The sequence below is a fragment of the Xenopus laevis genome, chromosome 1L (assembly GCF_017654675.1).
Source record: "Xenopus laevis strain J_2021 chromosome 1L, Xenopus_laevis_v10.1, whole genome shotgun sequence".
NCBI classification, from domain to species: domain Eukaryota; kingdom Metazoa; phylum Chordata; class Amphibia; order Anura; family Pipidae; genus Xenopus; species Xenopus laevis.
This window is the reverse complement of record NC_054371.1, coordinates 72275273-72294439: the sequence shown is the minus strand read 5'-3', so window position 1 is coordinate 72294439 and position 19167 is coordinate 72275273. Positions and strand designations below refer to the sequence as shown.

Genomic DNA, 19167 nt, shown 5'->3' with positions numbered 1-19167 from the left:
AACTTCCAAACTGGAAATTGTCTCAAAATATCACTGTCTACAGCATACCGAAAGTTAATTTAATCTTGCAGAATACTCACTATGTAAATCAAAGGAACGGAGGTTAAAAACCGCTCGCACAAGAAATGGCATTGAATGTGCCCAGATTTCCATGTGCTGCATTGTTTAAAGGGAGCTCAGTCTATTATTTAATCTATTGTCAAGCACAGAATTAAATTTACATGCAAGAGACATACATGCAATATTCATATAAGACTGAAAGGAGAAGTTAAGTCCTGTTATACTTGGGGGTGCAAAAAGTTAGGCACCCCAAGTGATCGCATTTACTTACCTGACAGCCAGGGCCAGTGCTCCTATCAGGAGAAAATTGCCCTGGCCCAGGATTCTTCCAGCAAGCACCACGGAGCAATCTGCTTCCAGCTTCTTCTTTCTTCTCGCGGCTGCGCACGAGTGAAAAACCGAACTTTAATGAAAAAGCAGCTATTAAGTTCTACTGCGTATGCATCTGCCCTGGGAAATTTGAAGAAAGAAGAAGCAGGAGAACTACCACTCTGTGGTGCTTGCTGGAAGAATCGTGGGTTGGTGCAGTTTTCTCCTGATGGGAGTACTGGCCCAGGCTTTCAGGCAAGTAAACGCGATCACTTTTAGGTGAAGTTCTGACATAATCAGCATGTTTTTACACATAATGCAGTGTTTCCAGTATTGTTAGTGTATACAGAGAGTTTCACCTGATGCAATTGCACCTGATTGTTCTCTGATTCTTTTGGTGCATCTGGACTCACAGAGGCCACAGTGGGAACCGTGGAGCTACTGCCTGGTTCGGAGGTGGTTTTAGCTCTAGCACCCCCTGGCGTCAACAGACACAGTAGTGATTGATATGGAACAAGCATAATAATGCTAATAAATGGGATTATTCTACACAATTGAATGTGGGGCAATCGGACCGCAGCTGCAGTGCGGTAAGTAAATAACCCTTGAGAGTCTGATTAAAGTTATTGTATAAGTATCAGAAATTGAGGCTGAATGAAAAATAGTTGAATGTATTTTCGAGGCTGAAAATCCTTAAAACAAGATAACATCTTTAAATGGCAGAACTCCTGATTTCATGCAGAAATAGTTAAACTTCCATGGACGATAGTACTCCAAAGATTATCATCAGACAACGTTAACATTTTCAGGCTGATCTGATGCAATAAGAAAATGTTGAGTCAAATCATGGTTATTAGTGCAAATGCTGCCCAGAAGCCTTTTGCTTTAATCTGTAATGTATTTTAGAATTCACCATTCAGACAGGTCATAAATATTTTTTTGTGAACTGAAATCTCAGAGATTTGTCTCTGTTCCAGCCATCTGATATCTACAGTAATATTATTTCAGGCATGGTATGAGTTTAATGCATTAACAGCATTTTTGAAAACTTTGAAATCACCAAGCTTATGAATATATAATTTAAATGTTTCCACATATGAGCTATGAATCTACATAGAGGGAACTCCAGGGCCAGGAGAGCAACAGCTATATGCAGGAAAACTGGGGGGATTGTAGGAAGAAGGACAAAATTGTAAAAGCTGGGCAAGATAGAGATAGTTGCAATTACATATTTATGTCAGTTATGCACAAGCTGTTGACCTTCAGCTGCTCTGTGCTCCAGGCCTCAACACTAAAGTCTTATCAATACATTACATTATAGTGCTGAACAGTGTGCTGCCAGCACATTTATCATAAACTCTTCAAAAATGAAAACTAACAGGTACAGCAGCATAGCTGATGTCAATAAAAATATACACACAACACAAAATACTTGTGCTCATCCATGCTAGCAAAGGTTGCACTCACTTACACAAAATGTTGGGCACCAGGCACATTTATACAGTACTACAATTGAAGGAATGTTGCAATATGGGTAAAAATTGCAATTTACGTTAAGTTTTTGGGATTTGCGCTCCTTTAGTGAACAATGTTCCTGAATTAAGCTCTATTTAATTCAAGTATCCATTTCCAGAAATGAATAAAAGCAGAACTTGAAGTCACTATGCTACCCAATAATCGTAATAAATTCAGTTCATCTGCGAAGTGAATAATTTTCATTTTAATATTTACAGGGGGGGGGATCTGAAATAAAACAGTTGAGGGAAACAATATTGTACTCTAATCTTGTTAGTCCACTTAAAGGGGTTGTTCTCCTTTGAGTTAACTTTTCGTATGATGTAGAAAGGGATATTCTGAGACAATTTGCAATTGGTTTTCATTTTTTATTATTTAAAGTTGTTGTGTTATTTAGATTTGTATTCAGCAGCTCTTCAATTTGCATTATAAAAAATTTGGTAGCTAGTTTCCAAATTCCCCTAGCAACCATGCATTGATTTAAATAATGAGTAAAAGAGGACCTTACTAGAAAGATGAGCAATAAAAAGTAGCGGTAATAATAAGTGTGTAGCCTTACAGAGCATTTGCTTTTAGATGGGGTCAGCGACGCCCATTTGAAAGCAGAAAAGAGTCAGAAGAAAAAGGCAAATAATTATAAAACTATAAAAAATAAATAATGAAGACCAATGGAAAAGCTGCTTAGGCCATTCATTACATACTAAAAGTTTACTTATCAAATGATTATGATGGCATAGTTTACTGTGCACACTGACATTATGCTTTAATTTATTCATACAGTATGTACAAGAGCAAAATTTTTCTAGCTCAACTTTTAACTTGAAACATGAAAAACCTGCAGAAGTGGAATATAGTACATCAGTAATATTTTGAATTAGGGGATCCATAGGAATCATGCAGAACATTCCTTTACTGACAGTCCCACGCAAGATTTAAAAATACAGAAATTCTGCACAGCAGGCCTCACCCAAGAATTTTTCTTTAGTGGATTACTCATGACTAAGCAGATATAAATTTATATTAAAACTTTCTGTAAGATTTACACGTGTAATATATAACACATTACCACATAACCAGGTTTGGACAAAATAGGCCCTGGCCTTAGAGTCCTGCACTGTGTCGGGTACCCGGGGAATACCCCGGAAGGTACGTTTATTAAAGGGTTCAGGTTGGGTAGCGGCTCTGGGTAGGGGGATGTGTTGGGTGGCGGGTGAGGTCAGGTTAGGGATCAGCGGGTCTGGGTCGGGCAAGGGTCCTTCCAATTGGACCTGTGCAGGACTCTACCTGGCCTTCCAAGTGCCTAGAGAGCCAAACAGCCCCCACCAGCCCACTAAATAGCGACAGTCTATGGCATTTTATAGCAGCCCCTCTGGCATTTGTCATAACCACAGATTGCAAATCCGGGACTGCACAGATATACATAGTAATTTTACTGTGCTTATAAAGAGGTGGGGGGAATGAAATTAATGACTGAGCTGAGAACTTTAAAAATAAAATTTAGAAACATTTGGGATACGTTATATGTTATAAAGGGTTTTTATTATGCAACTTTATTTTATATATATATATATATATATATATATATATATATATATATATATATATATATATATATATATATATATATATATATATATATATATATATATATATATATATATATATATATATATATATATATATATGGGTGACCGTTCCGGTTTTCTGGCTCAAATAGCAGCTATGACATGACAGCGTGTACTAATAATTTGCAATAAGTCCTTTTGCATAGGTTGTTTTACGATATAGACTCTAACAGGGCTTCCTGTGGGCTGCTGAAACACAGCTCATACCCCAGATGGTGAATTGTGCAAGAAATTGTAGAACTATAGCTGGAGGGCCACAATATGCCTTGCCATGAAGAAGCATGTTGAATCATATCTTATAGCATTTTTCATCTTTTATATTTATAGAATTTGATTATACTAGACAAAAATAATAACGTATGCCTGTTTATATCTAAATTCAGAAGCAATGATTTCTTTTTCTGTAATTTCCCAGCAGAACGTCATCATTTCATATAAACTTTGAAAATATTTAAGTGTTACACGCCCCATCAGCCCATTATAGAGCTTAACAAGAGATTGTGAACCCATTATAGTTCAAAACGTATCCTGGACAGGATGTAAGCATTACACCGAAGCATACCATCAAAGCATGCACAAAATGGAGAGCGCACTTGAGCACAAGGATTACCTGTACTTAACAGCTGCTTTAGGTAGGTGTTAAATAACGGGCTCTGTTGTGCCCACAGTTACTCACTCATACACATAGTGAGCAGCACCCTTATGTGATGGATGCACACAAATGCATTGTATTTATTATTTAGCACAAATATCTGAGCCTCTGGAATCAGGAGTTAAAAAAAGAGTGGTGGAATGCACAAGGTGCAATGTTAGGATGCGATAAAAAGTTTTTTTGCATATTAAATCCCTTTGATAAATTCGCCATTTTGCCTAAGTCTGCATAATCAAAAGCAAACTGTTCTACTTCTTCTGGACCTATACTAGCATCAAATCCAGTAAGCTGCCATAAAATGCATCCTCTGACCACTTATTTTCCTTTCCTGCAAATTAGACTACCGTATATAAAAAGTCCACTCCTAAAACAAGGTTGGAAGATATAGCTGCAGTATGAAAGTGTCATACTATTGCATGTGACAAGTTGACCTGCTTCTACACAGAACACCAACAATCCATCATGTTGGATGTGCTTACTGGGTAATTTCAACTGCTAAAACAGATTCCATATGCTTTACTTTTAATCAGTCAACACATTTCTGATTATATCATAAATGCCTTAGTTTAAAGGAGAAGTAAACCTAATTATAGGCAATTCCCCCCCCCATCCGACCTCCTAAACCAGAAGAATAAAAATGACCATTCAATCTTGATTCTCAAGGGGTGGTCTTTTACACCAATTACATAAATCGGAGGGAGCTTGCGTTTTTGCAGATTCAGCATGCACCATCCTGGACACCGGCTTGTGTGTCATAATCATTCCCAGACCCTGTGTGTCATAATCATACGACAGGTATGGGACCTGTTATCCAGAATGTTTGGGACCTGGGGTTTTCCAGATTATGGATCTTTCTGTAATTTGGATCTTCATACCTTAACTATACTAAAAAAATCACGTAAACATTAACTAAACCCAATAGGCTGGTTTTGCTTCCGATAAGGATTAATTATATCTTAGTTTGGATCAAGTTCAAGGCACTGTTTTGTTATTACAGAGAAAAGGAAATTTTTAAAAAAATGTGGAATATTTGGATAAAATGGAGTCTATGGGAGACGACCTTTCTGTAATTCAGAACTTTCTGGATAATGGATCCCTTACCTGTACAAAGCTAGCTGTACCGGACAATTCTGAAAGGAGAGTAAAGCAGTAAAGCAGTGCTGGTTTTCCCCTTACTCTAACCAGATTATATTGATGCTTTACTTTAATTAGAGTCCCTTGGGACTCTATAGTAATATATGAGCAGGCATGTTAGCCTGCAACTGGAGTTGATTGTAAAAAACCCGCTTGAGTTCCTTCCTGAAAAATAACTATCCCAGTATGAGATTCCTGTTTCTGCTTCACTAGTTTTATCTGTAGGCAAGCAGAATATCCGATACGTGCAGTGTACCAATATTACTAATGTGCGAGAAAAAATAACACGTGGTCCTTCTGGCCCATTCATTCATTACTCTGAGACACGAGCTGGAAGTTTCAGTGAGAGATTTCAGGCATGCTCTGTGCTCTGTGGCGTTATTGTGCATGATTAGTTTACAGCAGTCAGCACAGGCTTCCTATATTCCGATTGGTGCCTTCTCAGTCAGCAGACATCATAAGATAACAGCCATTGGCCAGGCCAATACCTCTACTGCAGCTGTCACACAGTATGACAAGCCTATACTGTGCAGGCAGGAAGCAGAGTACAAAAAAAACATGAATTTCAACATTTGCTGTTTTACTGTAAGTGTAATTGTACGGCACGGATCCACAGCTGCAGGGAAAGCACTCCTAATCCTATGTACAACAGAACAGCATAGCAGCAATTTCTACTCACTATTTACATAACTCAAAATATATATGTATTTTCTAAAAATAAAAAAAAAACAAGCAATTGTGGTTTTGGATTCAGACACAGATTTGCATTCAGTGCAAAGGTTTACAGAAATGCACCACAACACACCCAGAATTCTTGTATATTTCTAATGAACTATGGCAAAAGGAAGGTCTGCATTTGTAGCAAAGCCAATTACTATAACCAAAGGACTAGCGTGTGAGATATTAATTCAGTCAACAGAAATGTACAATTCAGCATTGTCAGATTGTATCGGAATTATAAGCGCCCTCAACTATGGCAAAATGGAGTTCAATAATTTGCAGCGGAGCTCACAAGCGCCATTCTCCGGCACTTTGGTATTCTTCCGTCCCTTCGGCTATTTCAGTTAGTTGTTTAGGACGGGAATATTGCTGCAACTGCGCATGCGCCGATAACTTACTGCAGATTACTGAAGCAATGAAGATGGTCCCCCGTGAGCTCTGCAAAGAGAGGTAAGTATAGCCTATGGGGCAAGTACCGGAGTTTACACCTATGCTGGGGAGGAGATGGAGGGGGGACTATGTAGGGTGGGGGGGGTTTGGTTTTTTTTATGAATAAGGGGTTTGGTTCTCCTTTAAAACTATAGGGGTTATTTACACGAAAGGATTGCAAGAGCCCCCTGGGGTTTTTACTCTCTGCACTAAGCGCTGGATCAAAAATGTGGATCTCCATGCAGAGAGAAGTGTCAGGAGATGCAGCTCAGCCCCCCAAGTTAAAATGACTTTCCTTCTCCCAAGTGGTTATATTTACTTACCTGACACCCCGGTCCGGTGCTCCTATCAGCATAAAACTGTACCATCCCAGGGTTCTGCCAGTGAGCACTACGGAGCGATCATCTTCTTCGCTCCTTAGTGCATGTGCAGTAGAATGAAATAGCCGGCTTTTTTGTTAATGTTCGGCTTTTCACTCTGAATAAAGAAAACAACAGGATCACTCCGTGGTGCTCAGTGGAAGAACCTTGGGCCGGTGCAGTTTTCTGCTGATAAAAGCACCGGGGTTTCAGGTAAATAAATACAATCACTCAGGGATGCCTAACTTTTGCCACCCCCAAGCACAAAAAGACTTTCGTTCTCCTTTAAGGCAAGTGGTAAGGCAAGAGCCCCGATGCAGTCTGCACATCCTTCCACCCTACCTTGTACCTCAGAATGACATGAAAGGCAGGGGTGAATAGGAGACAGGTTGCCTATAAGCGTCCCCACACACACCACTCTCTAATACAGTGCTAACAAAGACAGAACTGTATTAGTGAAGGGGTGTAAATGCCTGTGGCTATTTGCACAATGTCCCACAGAGTGGCCCAATTGCAGCCTTTTTTGCACTTTGTGCACTGCATGGGGCACTTCAATAGACCCTTATGTTTTTGGCATATCTATATTTAAATCTAGCTACATGAGTAAATACTAAACCGCAATAGGTGGTCTTGAACAAATAACATCTCAACGGTCTTTAAGATCTCTGCTTGAGCCTAAAGCACATGTGGAGAACTACAGTAAATAGCAGGAAGTCCAGAAATGAAAACATACCACCTTTCCTTTCCAGTATGGTTGGCTGCCTTGCACTTTTCATTTATAAAATTAAGTGCCCATAACATTTTTCTGAACTTTTATTCACAATACTTGAAACCTTCCACTCTTCCACTTTAAAGGATTGTTTACTGGATTCTTACAATACATGACTAACAAATTGAGTTTTTAAAGGAATTCTAAAAAAAATAGAAACTGGGTAAATAGATAGGCTGTGCAAAATAAAAAATGTTGCTAATATAGTTAGTTAGCCAGAAATGTAATGTATAAAGGCTTGAGTGACTGGATGTCTATCATAAAATGCTTTGCAGCTCTCTTGGTTTCCACTAATTTGTTACCAGGCAGTAACCAATCAGTGACTTGAGGGGGGGCCACATGGGTCATAACTGTTGCTTTTGAATCTGAGCTGAATGCTAAGGATCAATTGCAAACTCACTGAACAGTCATGTCCCATGTGGCCCCCCTTCAAGTCGCTGACTAACTCAGACATAGAGAGCTGAAAAGCAGGAAGTAGTGTTCTGTTCTCTTATGTTAGTCATCCCCTCACCCCAGCCTTTATACATTACATTTTTGGCTAACTGTATTAGAAACATGTTTTATTTTGCCTATTTTTTTTATTTTTGTCTATCTATTTACCGAGTTTTTATTTTTATATTGAACTGTTCCTTTAAGCCTCTTACAATGGGAATATAGTGTTTCTCTGAAAAGCAAGTGAGTACTGATGTAACAAAGCACTGATGTCAATGATCATTTTAATCAAGAGCTGAAGCCTGGGAACACAAACAGTGATTTCTTCTGGAAAACAGTCAGCCTGCCATTTTTAGCTTGGGCTCTATAAAAATTAGTTGGAAAACTGTACACTTGTATCATTTTATAGAGGAACAGAAGAGTACAGAATAATACAATTATGTACTGTACAATACAGAAATGCTAGATCCAATTACCTATACATATATTGATAATCTACTTAGTAAACAACAAAATATGAAAATAATCAATTTACACTGACATACTATTAAATGGGTGTAACCCACTGGCAATAGTCTAACACCTGTAAAGGTTTAGCCACTGTTCAAGCTAAATTTATTTTCTGGGTTTGGCCAACACATCCCTAATTATTCCTTGGGAAAAGTACAGATCCAGTGTAGTATCCTAAAACCTGTGGAAATGCACATACCTCAATAGTTTGTTGTTGTTGTGGCCCTCGATCCAGCCTGTATTCTTCTTGTGTGATCCAATCGTTGGACCCTAGAGCCCACAATCAGATCATCCCAATATTGCCAACCTCAAGGTGGGAAGGGTTGATTTTCCTGTCAGGTACTGCTTGTACACCTGCCATTGTAATCCGGTAGGGCCACACGATCGGATTACAATGGCAGGTGTACAAGCAGTACCTGACAGGAAAATCAACCCTTCCCACCTTGAGGTTGGCAATATCGGGATGATCTGATTGTGGGCTCTAGGGTCCAACGATTGGATCACACAAGAAGAATACAGGCTGGATCGAGGGCCACAACAACAACAAACTATTGAGGTCCTCGATCCAATAGAATTTTTAAACCTGCCTGATCAACAGCTGGCCAATCGGGGAAGCCTGTCGGAGGGCCACCACACACTGCCCAATAAGCTGCCGACTTAACCTGTCAGCAGTTTATATCTACCCCCTTATGGGGATCTTAAAAGGCCTGAATTGGCAGATGCAATCTGCCTGTGTACAGCCTCCCAAGGCTACCATGCTGCTTGAGCTTTTATGTGAACCTACCAATCTCTTTATTCTGGAGTAGCCATTCTGCAAGTCCTGGACTTTTAGTTCACACTGTAATAAAACAAATGACATTTTTTTCTGGCCTTTGGCTTCCCTATAAAATGTATTTTTTTTATAGCTCAGAAGCAACACATGGCTTGAGTAGAGGACTCAATCTAAAATCCACAGGGCAAGTGGCCATAAAAACTGGCATATCATCCCCTTTTCCAATAACTACTCTTTTAGGCTTTCCTTTAATGTCCACTCTTTTTAAAAACACAAAAAGGTTGTTTAATTTCTTGACAATGTTTACTGCCTAAATAACCCTGCTGTGCATGGCAGACTGTACAGTTTCTATCTGGCAATGAAAACCAAATTTTCAATTCAAGCTTCATCTAAATAAAAATCAAAATAACCTTTACTATCCAGTATAACTCTTTCTCTGTATATAAAATGTCAACCATTTGGTTAATATTATGAACAGTTAATAGATCACTAATCTGTGCTCCCTTTGCCTAGAAAAGTATTTTAGGACAGCTATTTTTCTAAAAATACTGTTTTAGACAAAATATATTGCCATACTCAGGCACTTCTGCATTAGTTAGACATTTTAATCTATTGTGTCAGTATTTCTTTTACCACAATTGCTACTTAATGGGCTATGGTTCATCATAGGTATATATGATACCATAATGCAACTGGGTACAGTAATTGTATTAGGCACGTATACATATTTCCTTACGTATTTCTTATTTATTTGTAATTAACATTTATTTTATAAAAACCAAAGAGGTGACTCCTTAATCAACAATGGACACATCTGGATCATGACTGGGAAAATTAGAAATCATGAGCTTCGTGTAGCTAGCTGAAGGTAAAACCAATGAAAGCAAAAATTTGATAGGTTGCTATGGGCAACTCTCCAGGTACAAATCTGTCCATTGTTAGTAAATGAGACTGACTATGAACTAAAAGGAAAATGTAAAACTGCTTTTGAAGCATTAGTGTAAAACTAAAACCTTATTAATGACTTGCTTATATGATTAGCAGATATTACTAAGGTTTTCCAGTAGTGCACCAAATTCACTATTTTAGGATTTTGTGGAATCCCATATCTTTTGTGAAAGATTTGGCTAAATACAGAATCCTAATTTGCATATGTAAATCAGGGAAACAAGGGGGGAAGAGAAATACGTGTGCAGTGCACAGATAAAAAAAATTCACTTCCGTCTTTGTGTAATAAAAAGTCATGTGATTTTTTTAAATTCTGATTCGGTTCGAATCCTGCTGAAAAAAGGCATAATCTTGGCCTAATCCCGAACCAAATCCTGGATTCGGTGCATCTCTAGTTTTCACATTTTATCATGTTCAGGCCACCTTTGAAACAAAACATTTCATCATACAGATATATAAACACATTGCTGTATGTAATTTGTCTATAGATCCAATACGTCTTTTAGCAGCAACAAATCATTTCAGTTTTAACAACCAAGTTGCCAGGACAGCAAAATGAATAGACATTGCCCCTTCTGCTAAACTACTATTTCTCTGGACCACTAGAGGTGAGCAGTCCCACAGTTTAGAACCACTAATCTAGTGTCAACAATAAAGACCAGAGCTTGTGACTGTGGGCTACCTGTGGCTGTTCTGCCAAGCTATTTATTTATTCGTTCATTATTTACATAACATCAACACATTTCCGCAGCACTTTAAGAAACCCACATAGACACAGTGAAAACATACAAACTCCTTCCAATAGTGCCCAAGCCAAAAGTAAACTCAGGACCCCAAAACTGCAAGGCAGAATTGCTACCTACTAAACCACTGTGTTGTACAGGCTATTGCCAAGTTTTGGCATTATTGAGACCCTTGGCATTCTAGCATTCTTAGAGGGCACCATACACAGGCAGAGATCTGCTTACTCAGTCTGATTGGACTGAATAAGCAGCATTAAGGGGTTGTTCACAGTGATGTGCGGGTCAACAAAAAAACAGCCTGCACTGACCCTAACCTGTGCAATCCCAACCCGGCACAGTAGCTCTATTTATAGTCCTGCACACGACCTGCCCATCTCTGACACTGCTGCTGGAGGCAATCTTCTGCAGAAGCTGGCCAAAAAACATTTTTAAAAAATAGTAGTGAGCACAACTTTCCCTTGTTTGTTATAGTTTATACAGCAGTGGCCAGCTCCATGTTGCAGCTCCCACCCTTTCCAGCTATAGTCAGGTCATCCCAGTGGTGGCCTATAAAAGGGCAACCAAGTACAGTGTCTTTCGGGCCAGCCCCCAAATAACTTGTTGTTCAACTTTGACCACCAGCAGTAAGTGGAACAGATGGGCAGGATTAATAGGGTTTTGCCGAATTTTTCATAAAGTAACCAGAAATGCCACTTTTTTGATACATATTCCTTCTATATTTAATAGTATATTGCCCTGGCACATTCTTGGTTTATACATATGTCTCCTTTAAAGGAGAACCACCCCTTTAAATCTGCCAGTGTATGGCAAGTCTGCCCATGTTTCGCAAGTCAGTTATTTTGAAACAGTTAATACATGGGGGTAAATTTATCAAAGAGTGAAGTTAAAGATCGCCACAGTCCTCTAGAGTGAAATTCCATTCATTTCTATGGGATTTTGAAAGGCATATTTATCAAAGGATGAACTTTCACTTTCATCCATTGATAAAAAAAATCCCATGGAAATGAATGGAGAGTGTCGGAATGTCACTCTAGAGGACTGTGGTTATCTCAAACTTCACTCTTTGATAAATATACCCCATGGTCTAGGCAAAGGAAGCACACACCAATGTATTTGACCTGACTGTCATTCCAAATCTTACTGACTTCTGCACAGACAGATTATTGAGAAGGAGATATTAATGATATTTGAGAAGTTTCAATAGAATCAATATAGAAAACGTCTTGCTTTCATGAGAGAAAGCTAGTTTTCAATTCCCATTGTTGTGATGGTTCTCATTATGGGAGAAGTAGTAAAAAGTGAAATATTGCTATTTGTCTAATCACCTATAGCAACCAATTAACAGGAAGCGTTTTCTGTTCATTTGCTCAAAAACATCTTACTGGTTGCTGTGTGTTACTGCACCTGGGCAAACTTAGTGCCTTTTATTATATAGGGTCACTGACACTGTGGCCATCAAAAAAAACTGTATATAGTAAACATTCCAAGCATAAGATAACCAATTGCCTCAAAAATAATCTTACATAAAAGGGTAATACATAAAAGTTGTAAAGGGTATGGCTTTGTTTTTAGTGCTGTGCTATCATATAAAATGCCTCATGTGTTTCCGTGGTTTTGCTGCGATACAGAATATTTCTTAACCAAGCCACCTACCCAGCCTCTTCTTTAATGAAATGACATTGCTGACGCCCGCACGAAAGTCTAAATGTCTCACTGCTGACATGCCTTTTTCCAGCGGGACTTTATCCTACTTTCCTGCACAGGCAAAACATGCAAAAGGGAAAAAAATCTGCTTTAGACATCTATTACCTTATTGTGATGGTGAGAAATAAAAGAAGTGTATTGCAATAAAAGAAGTGTATTGGAACAGAAAACAACCGCAGTTTGACAGACGTCCATTAAATAGAGTGACTGTTAAGGTGGCCAGAGATATCCTGTATATCCAGATATACAGAAAGAAATAATAGAATTCTACCTGTACCTGACGATTCAGCAGTAACAGTAGGAGATTTTCGGGAGCCATAAAAATTGCTGCCCAATCGAAGAGCCGACCGTTATCTGACGATATTAGGCGGCTCATCTCCCACCATATAAACAGCGAATATTGTTTCATATGATCTTATCTGAGTGACTATGGCCACCTTTATACTGATATACCATTTTCAGTACAGGTATGGGACCTGTTATGCAGAATGTTCTGGACCTGGGGATTTCTGGATAAGGATTGTTCTGACTCCAATAAGGATGAATTATACAGGAATGGGAGTTGTTATTCAGAATGCTCGGGACCTGGGGTTTTCTGGATAACGGATAACTGGATAACAGATCTTTACATTATTTTCATACCTTAAATCTTCATACCTTAAAATAAATTATATCTTAGTTTGGATCAACTACAAAGTATTGTTTTATTATTACAGAGAAAAAGGAAATAATTTTTAAAAATCTGAATTATTTGGATACAATAGAGTCTATGGGAGACGGCCTTCCTGTAATTCAGAGATTTCTGCATAACAGGTTTCCGGATAACGGATCCAATACCTGTATTTTAGTTGGGATCAAGAAAAAGGTATTGTTTAATTACAGAGTAAAAGGAATTTTTTTAAAATTTAAATTATTTCAGTAATTCAGCGCTTTGCATAGCGGCACTGACTGCATTTAAACTATATGCATTCAGCTATGTCTCCAACTTTTTCATGTGGTTTGGTAACATTACCCAAATTTGCCTTCTTCTTCCGACTCTTTCCAGCTTTTTCGCTGACCCCATTTAAAAGAAAAATGCACTGTAAGTCTACTTTACTTTTTATTACTCATCTTTCTATTCAGGCCTTCTTCTATTCATATTCCAGCCTCTTATTCATATCAATGCATGGTTGCTATGGTCATTTAGAACCTAGCAATCAGATTGCTGAAACTGCAAACTGGAGAGCTGCTGAATAAAAAACTAAATTACTCATTACACATTTCTGTACAACTGAATAACACACAGAGCAGAAGATGAGTGGGGTCGGGGACAGGACACATTGCGGGACACAATGTCATGCATCCTCCCAAATACATACGTGCCAAATGCAGGTGGCACTTTTCACTGAGAAGTTTTTCAACAATTCTACATTAAGGGAAGGTAGTGTGAAAAAAAAATGGAGCTTGGAACAAAAGGTAATACAATTAGAAATAATTAGGAATACGTGAAACACGTTAAACATTAGGAGCAGTGGCAATTGACCTGTTTTATTTGTACAATGTTCACAATTTCCTGTTATTATGCGAGTATACCCAGTTGTGGGGGCACATTATTTTTAAATAAATACGTCTGCACTATTATATGTTTTCATGAATATTGCGTGAATACTAGAAGGCACCATGGACTCAGCATGAGCGTGTTTGATGTGTACTTACTTTGAGAGTTTGGTGAGTTGGCAATTTTACCAATTGCCACTGATCATCCTGACTTATCATCCTTGGTCTAACCTAAAGGAATTGTTCAGTATAAAAATAAAAACTGGGTAAATAGATAGCCTGTGCAAAATAAAAAATGTTTCTAATATATAGGTAGTTAGGCAAAATGTAATGTATAAAGGCTGGAGTGACTGAATGTCTAATATAATAGCCAGAACACTACTTCCTGCTTTTCAGCTCTCTTGGTTTCCACTGAATGGTTACCAGGCAGTAACCAATCAGTGACTTGAGAAATAATATAGATCATAACTGTTGCTTTTGAATCTGAGCTGAAAACTGAGAATCAATTGCAAACTCATGTGATGTGGCCCCCTATCAAGTCGCTGACTAAAGAGCTGCAAAGTTGGATTCTGGCTATTATTTTACACATCCAGTCACTCCAGCCTTTATACATTACATTTTTGCCTAACTAACTATATTAGAAACATTTTTAATTTTGTACATGCTATTTACCCAGTTTTTATTTTTACACTGAACTGTTCTTTTAAGGGTCTACAGCACGTGGCACTTTTCTAAGCAAGGTTTATGCAATTAACACAGCATAGTGTGTTGCACTTGATACTTTATTATACATAATCAAGGATACTGCACCATAGTATCCATTTTGCGCTTCCCTACAGAGATTTTTTTGTATTGGAGAGTCCAGCAGAGTGGACCAGTGAAGGACAGCTGCAATCAAGAAACCTAATACCAACTGAAGGCTTCACAGTATAAGCGCAGAATGAAGTTTGTTTGTATTGAAGGTTCTGAGCTTTCTGTAAAACAGATCTCATACAGTACCTGTGTATACATTTTTAATTGTGTAGCACTCTTTCTAAGTCAATATTATGAAAACACTTGACATAGACCTCCATTAACAGGTGTAGCTGATCTTAAGTTACAGCGCCCGATTTCATTGCCAGAATTTTCTAGAAAGCAGAATTCCCACAAATTCTCTGTGCTCACATTGCAGAACTTACGTTCCATGATTTCATACTGCTCTGCCTGTCTAGACTGCCCAATGTGTCACTTAGTGATGCTCTCAAGTGAACGGAAAATTGCAAACAAAGCAATCAGCAACTTCTTTCTAAAGTCACTAAGGTGGAATGACTGGCAACAAAACAATTACAGCAAAGCAGAGCTCGTAAGGATGATTATTAACATGCCACAGTTCTGCTGAGGAACTATAACTCCCAGAGTCCTCTGTGCCTCTGACAGAGGGTGGAGAAACTTGTAAGCCTGACATCCACTAAATGGTTCTTTGCTCACCCGGTCAGGGAGTTAATTTTACAGATCTGCAGGTCATATTCAGGACAAAAGCCTGTTCAGCTATGCTACTGTATATCACTATAACTAGGGCTATATTAGCCAGGGATTTGATATCACAGAGATAAACCATTTGCCAAGATCAGAAAAAGATGCACTCATTTTCCATAAATTCAATAATATTTATATTTTATTTTATGTGTTCTCTATTTCAAGTCACAGCACATGGTGCTTTTTGTTTCTTTCTCCCCATACAACTTTGCTAGTATTTAGTGGCTAATGAAAACCAAATACAGCATTCAAGCCTGACAAACAGGAAATCCTTTCCAATGGCTGCTGAACTATAGGTAGGCCTTCACCTTTCAGAATATGTTGGTAGTTGTAGCTCTGTGACAGCTGATGATACTCCTGAACAGGCATGAATAGCGTGAAACTGTATGCAATCCAAGCATGCTCTGGGCACTGCTCCGCTCGCTCATTGGTGGTTATCTGCTTCCCACAATGTGACTGTAGACTGAAAGTGCTTAATACATATAACAAGAGATATGAATATGAGTTTAGGAGGTGCACAAATGACCGAAAATGTGCATCGTACTACATTTTATAGTTAAGAAATAATCTGTCAAAAGGCAACATTAGACTAAATTCTCGTCCTCACGGCAATCAAAACGATACTGGAATGCTGGACTACTGCACAACCACCCTCAAAACAACTATGGGAATGCAAATTACTATATACAATGAAATTACAGTGGGTGAACACATTAGAATGCCAAAAATACCACAAACTATTGTCTCCCTTTAGGTATACCAAATGGTGGACAGGAGCCTCTCTTCTGAAGGAACTTACCCCACAACTAATGGACAGTGCGTAAAAGCAACTGGTCTGTCTGTTCCTCTAACCCTAACCAGGAAAAAGTTCTGAGATACGAATAAATCCCATATGGAATATTAGTATTGTACTACTACCTGCTCCTTCTCTCTATAGTATTCTCTCTTCTTTTTTCCTTCTTTCTTTCTCTTTTGAAACCTTTTCACATAAATAGTTTAGCTTTGTATCATTTTGGCACGTTGCTACACATAAGGCAGATTTATCAAGGGTTGAATTTCGAAGTGTAAAATACTTAAAATTAAAATAATATATCGAATTGAAATACTTTGATTTCGTATATCGAAGTCGACGTATTTTTCACCAAGTTTGGACATCCTGCGATCAAAGTAAAATTCGGTCGATCGAACGATTAAACAGTTCGAATCGAATGATTTAAGCATACGATCGAACTATTTTACTTTGATGTGTAAAGACTTAGAAGATGGTTGTAGAAGGTCCCCATAGGCTAACATAGCCATTCGGCAGGTTTAATTTGGCGAAGTATTGAAGTCGAAGTTTTTTTAAAGAGACAGTACTTCGATTATCGAATGGTCGAATATTCAAACTATTTTTACTTCGAATCGAATAGTATCCTATTCGATGGCTGAAGTATCCAAAAAATTACTTTGAATTTCAATTTTTTTACTACGAAAATTCCCTTGAATTCCCTTTTTGGTATCAATTAATCCTGATAAGACTATGTGACACTTCCAGAACTGCTGCAACACCAGAAAGGCAGATCTTTTCGCTTAACCTTGTACCGACTTGTCAATTGTCTTATTTCTGCTCTTTTCATTTGAAAATGAATAAACCAGTTTAAACAAAAAAGAAAAATAGAAATAGTCCGTCAAACCTGCTGGTATCTAAGCTGTTTTGAACTACAAGTCCCTATATCCCACCATGACCCTGAACTGTCTTAAGTTAATGGGAGTTTTAGCTATAGGACTACCTGCTGAGCATCATTTGTGTTACTTAGAAAATTTATTGCTAAAGGATGCAACATGAATTATGAATCGAGGACTAATGAAGCTTGAGAGGTTCAGGAAAGTGCAATCTATGTATGTTATAGAATGTAAAGTCAGCACTTGTGACAGTGGCAGTTGGATTGTTGGCCTAGAGGCCTATCATAGAGTGCAGATATGACAATAATATAGGGATGTCCATTCTGTGGTCCTTCAGCTATTGATGAACTTCACTTCCCAGCATCCCCAAGCAGCCTTCAGTTACTGAGGGTGCTGCAGTCTGGACAGTAGGTTGTGAATTAGAATAAATCTACTAGGATTTCATTGAAACGTCAATGCTCTGCTGCTGAGAGTCAGACTATGTGGCTGCTGAATTTCAACCTGCAGCCCCTCCATCTGTTGATGAGCTCCACCCTCCAGCATCCCCTGATGGATGTCGGGAGTGGTAGTCCTGCAAGAGCTGAAGGGGATAAAATGTGTTGAATGAGAAAAGAACACGGTTATGAAAACCTACAGAGATTGCCATTCAGCCGCTGGAAGAAGAATGTCAGCAGCACGGGCTAAAAAGCATTGATTGCAATATGTAAAGGTATCCCGCCACGAGGAGTCATTGTAGAGAGGGCGACGCTGGCATGTGTGAGAGTAAAAGCAGCTCCTTATGGGATGGGGCACAATAACGGTCTATAATGGGCATGGCGAGTAGGCAGGGAGCTTCCCAGGCTGCACATCTCTAGCTCTCACTTGTATATGGTGCCTGATATCTCTCAGCCCCACTCCGACTAAATGGCTGTAATACAAGCAGCACCTACCAGTTCTCTTGCATCCACTGAATCGCGTCATTCTCGTTAAATTGCTTCTCAAATTCATATTCTTGCAAATTCAACGCTGACATGTTCATTTGGGCGAGCTGCTGTGGGATACCTGGCGGGGAGAATGGGGCTAATCCTCCGGGGTGTCACTGTCACATTCACACACACCTCACGTTCCTCGGTGTCTGCGTCTCCTAATTGTACCCTTGGTTTAGCATTGCTCTCGCCCTATCCTCTTCGCGGGTCACAGGCAGCTTCTCCTCCGCCTCCTTTCTTCTGCATCCACCCTGTGAGCGCGCCGACGCGCTACGGTCCTAAAGCCCACACTAGCTTGTACCACGTGACTGCCCCCCTCATGATTTCTGCTGGATGCCTTCCTGCTCCGCCACATACATATTTCAAGTCTTGCCTCAGTCACAAAGCAGATATAGACGAGCAGTGTAAATGTAAAACACATTCTGCTTATGTTTATCAATTGGACTGCAGGCTCAAGAAAACGATGCTGGTACTGGGCAGTATCCCTCTCATCCTGTCAGAGCATGAAGTCAGGCTATTGGACTATTTAGGTCTTGGCGAATTAAATAAAGATACATATCACGAGTGGAAGATCGTATGAGCATTTTCTTTGAATTAAGTGACGGTTAACCTTACTAATGGCTGCCTTTAATAATAATAAGGGACTCATATGAAATGTACCTGATGCAAGCTCAGCTGCCTAGTTGTTACCACAAGGACCAATTTATGGTACCATTGGAACCACAGCAAAGATATCATTGTTGTATATAATGATATCATTGTTCTGTGTGTATATATATATATATATATATATATATATATATATATA

The 19167-nt window shown here is 38.8% G+C and overlaps 1 protein-coding gene across 1 annotated transcript in view; it reads right to left on the bottom strand.

Annotated features, from left to right (window-relative positions):
- The window catches only part of LOC108710167 (elongation of very long chain fatty acids protein 6), a 76120-nt gene extending 57437 nt beyond the window's left edge, over positions 1–18683 (bottom strand). The window contains exon 1 of the mRNA XM_018251326.2: positions 18324–18683. Within this exon, the coding sequence (XP_018106815.1) occupies positions 18324–18412 (89 nt within the window). The 5' untranslated portion in view covers positions 18413–18683. The remainder of the gene's footprint in view (positions 1–18323) is intronic.
- Between the last annotated feature and the right edge of the window lie 484 nt (positions 18684–19167).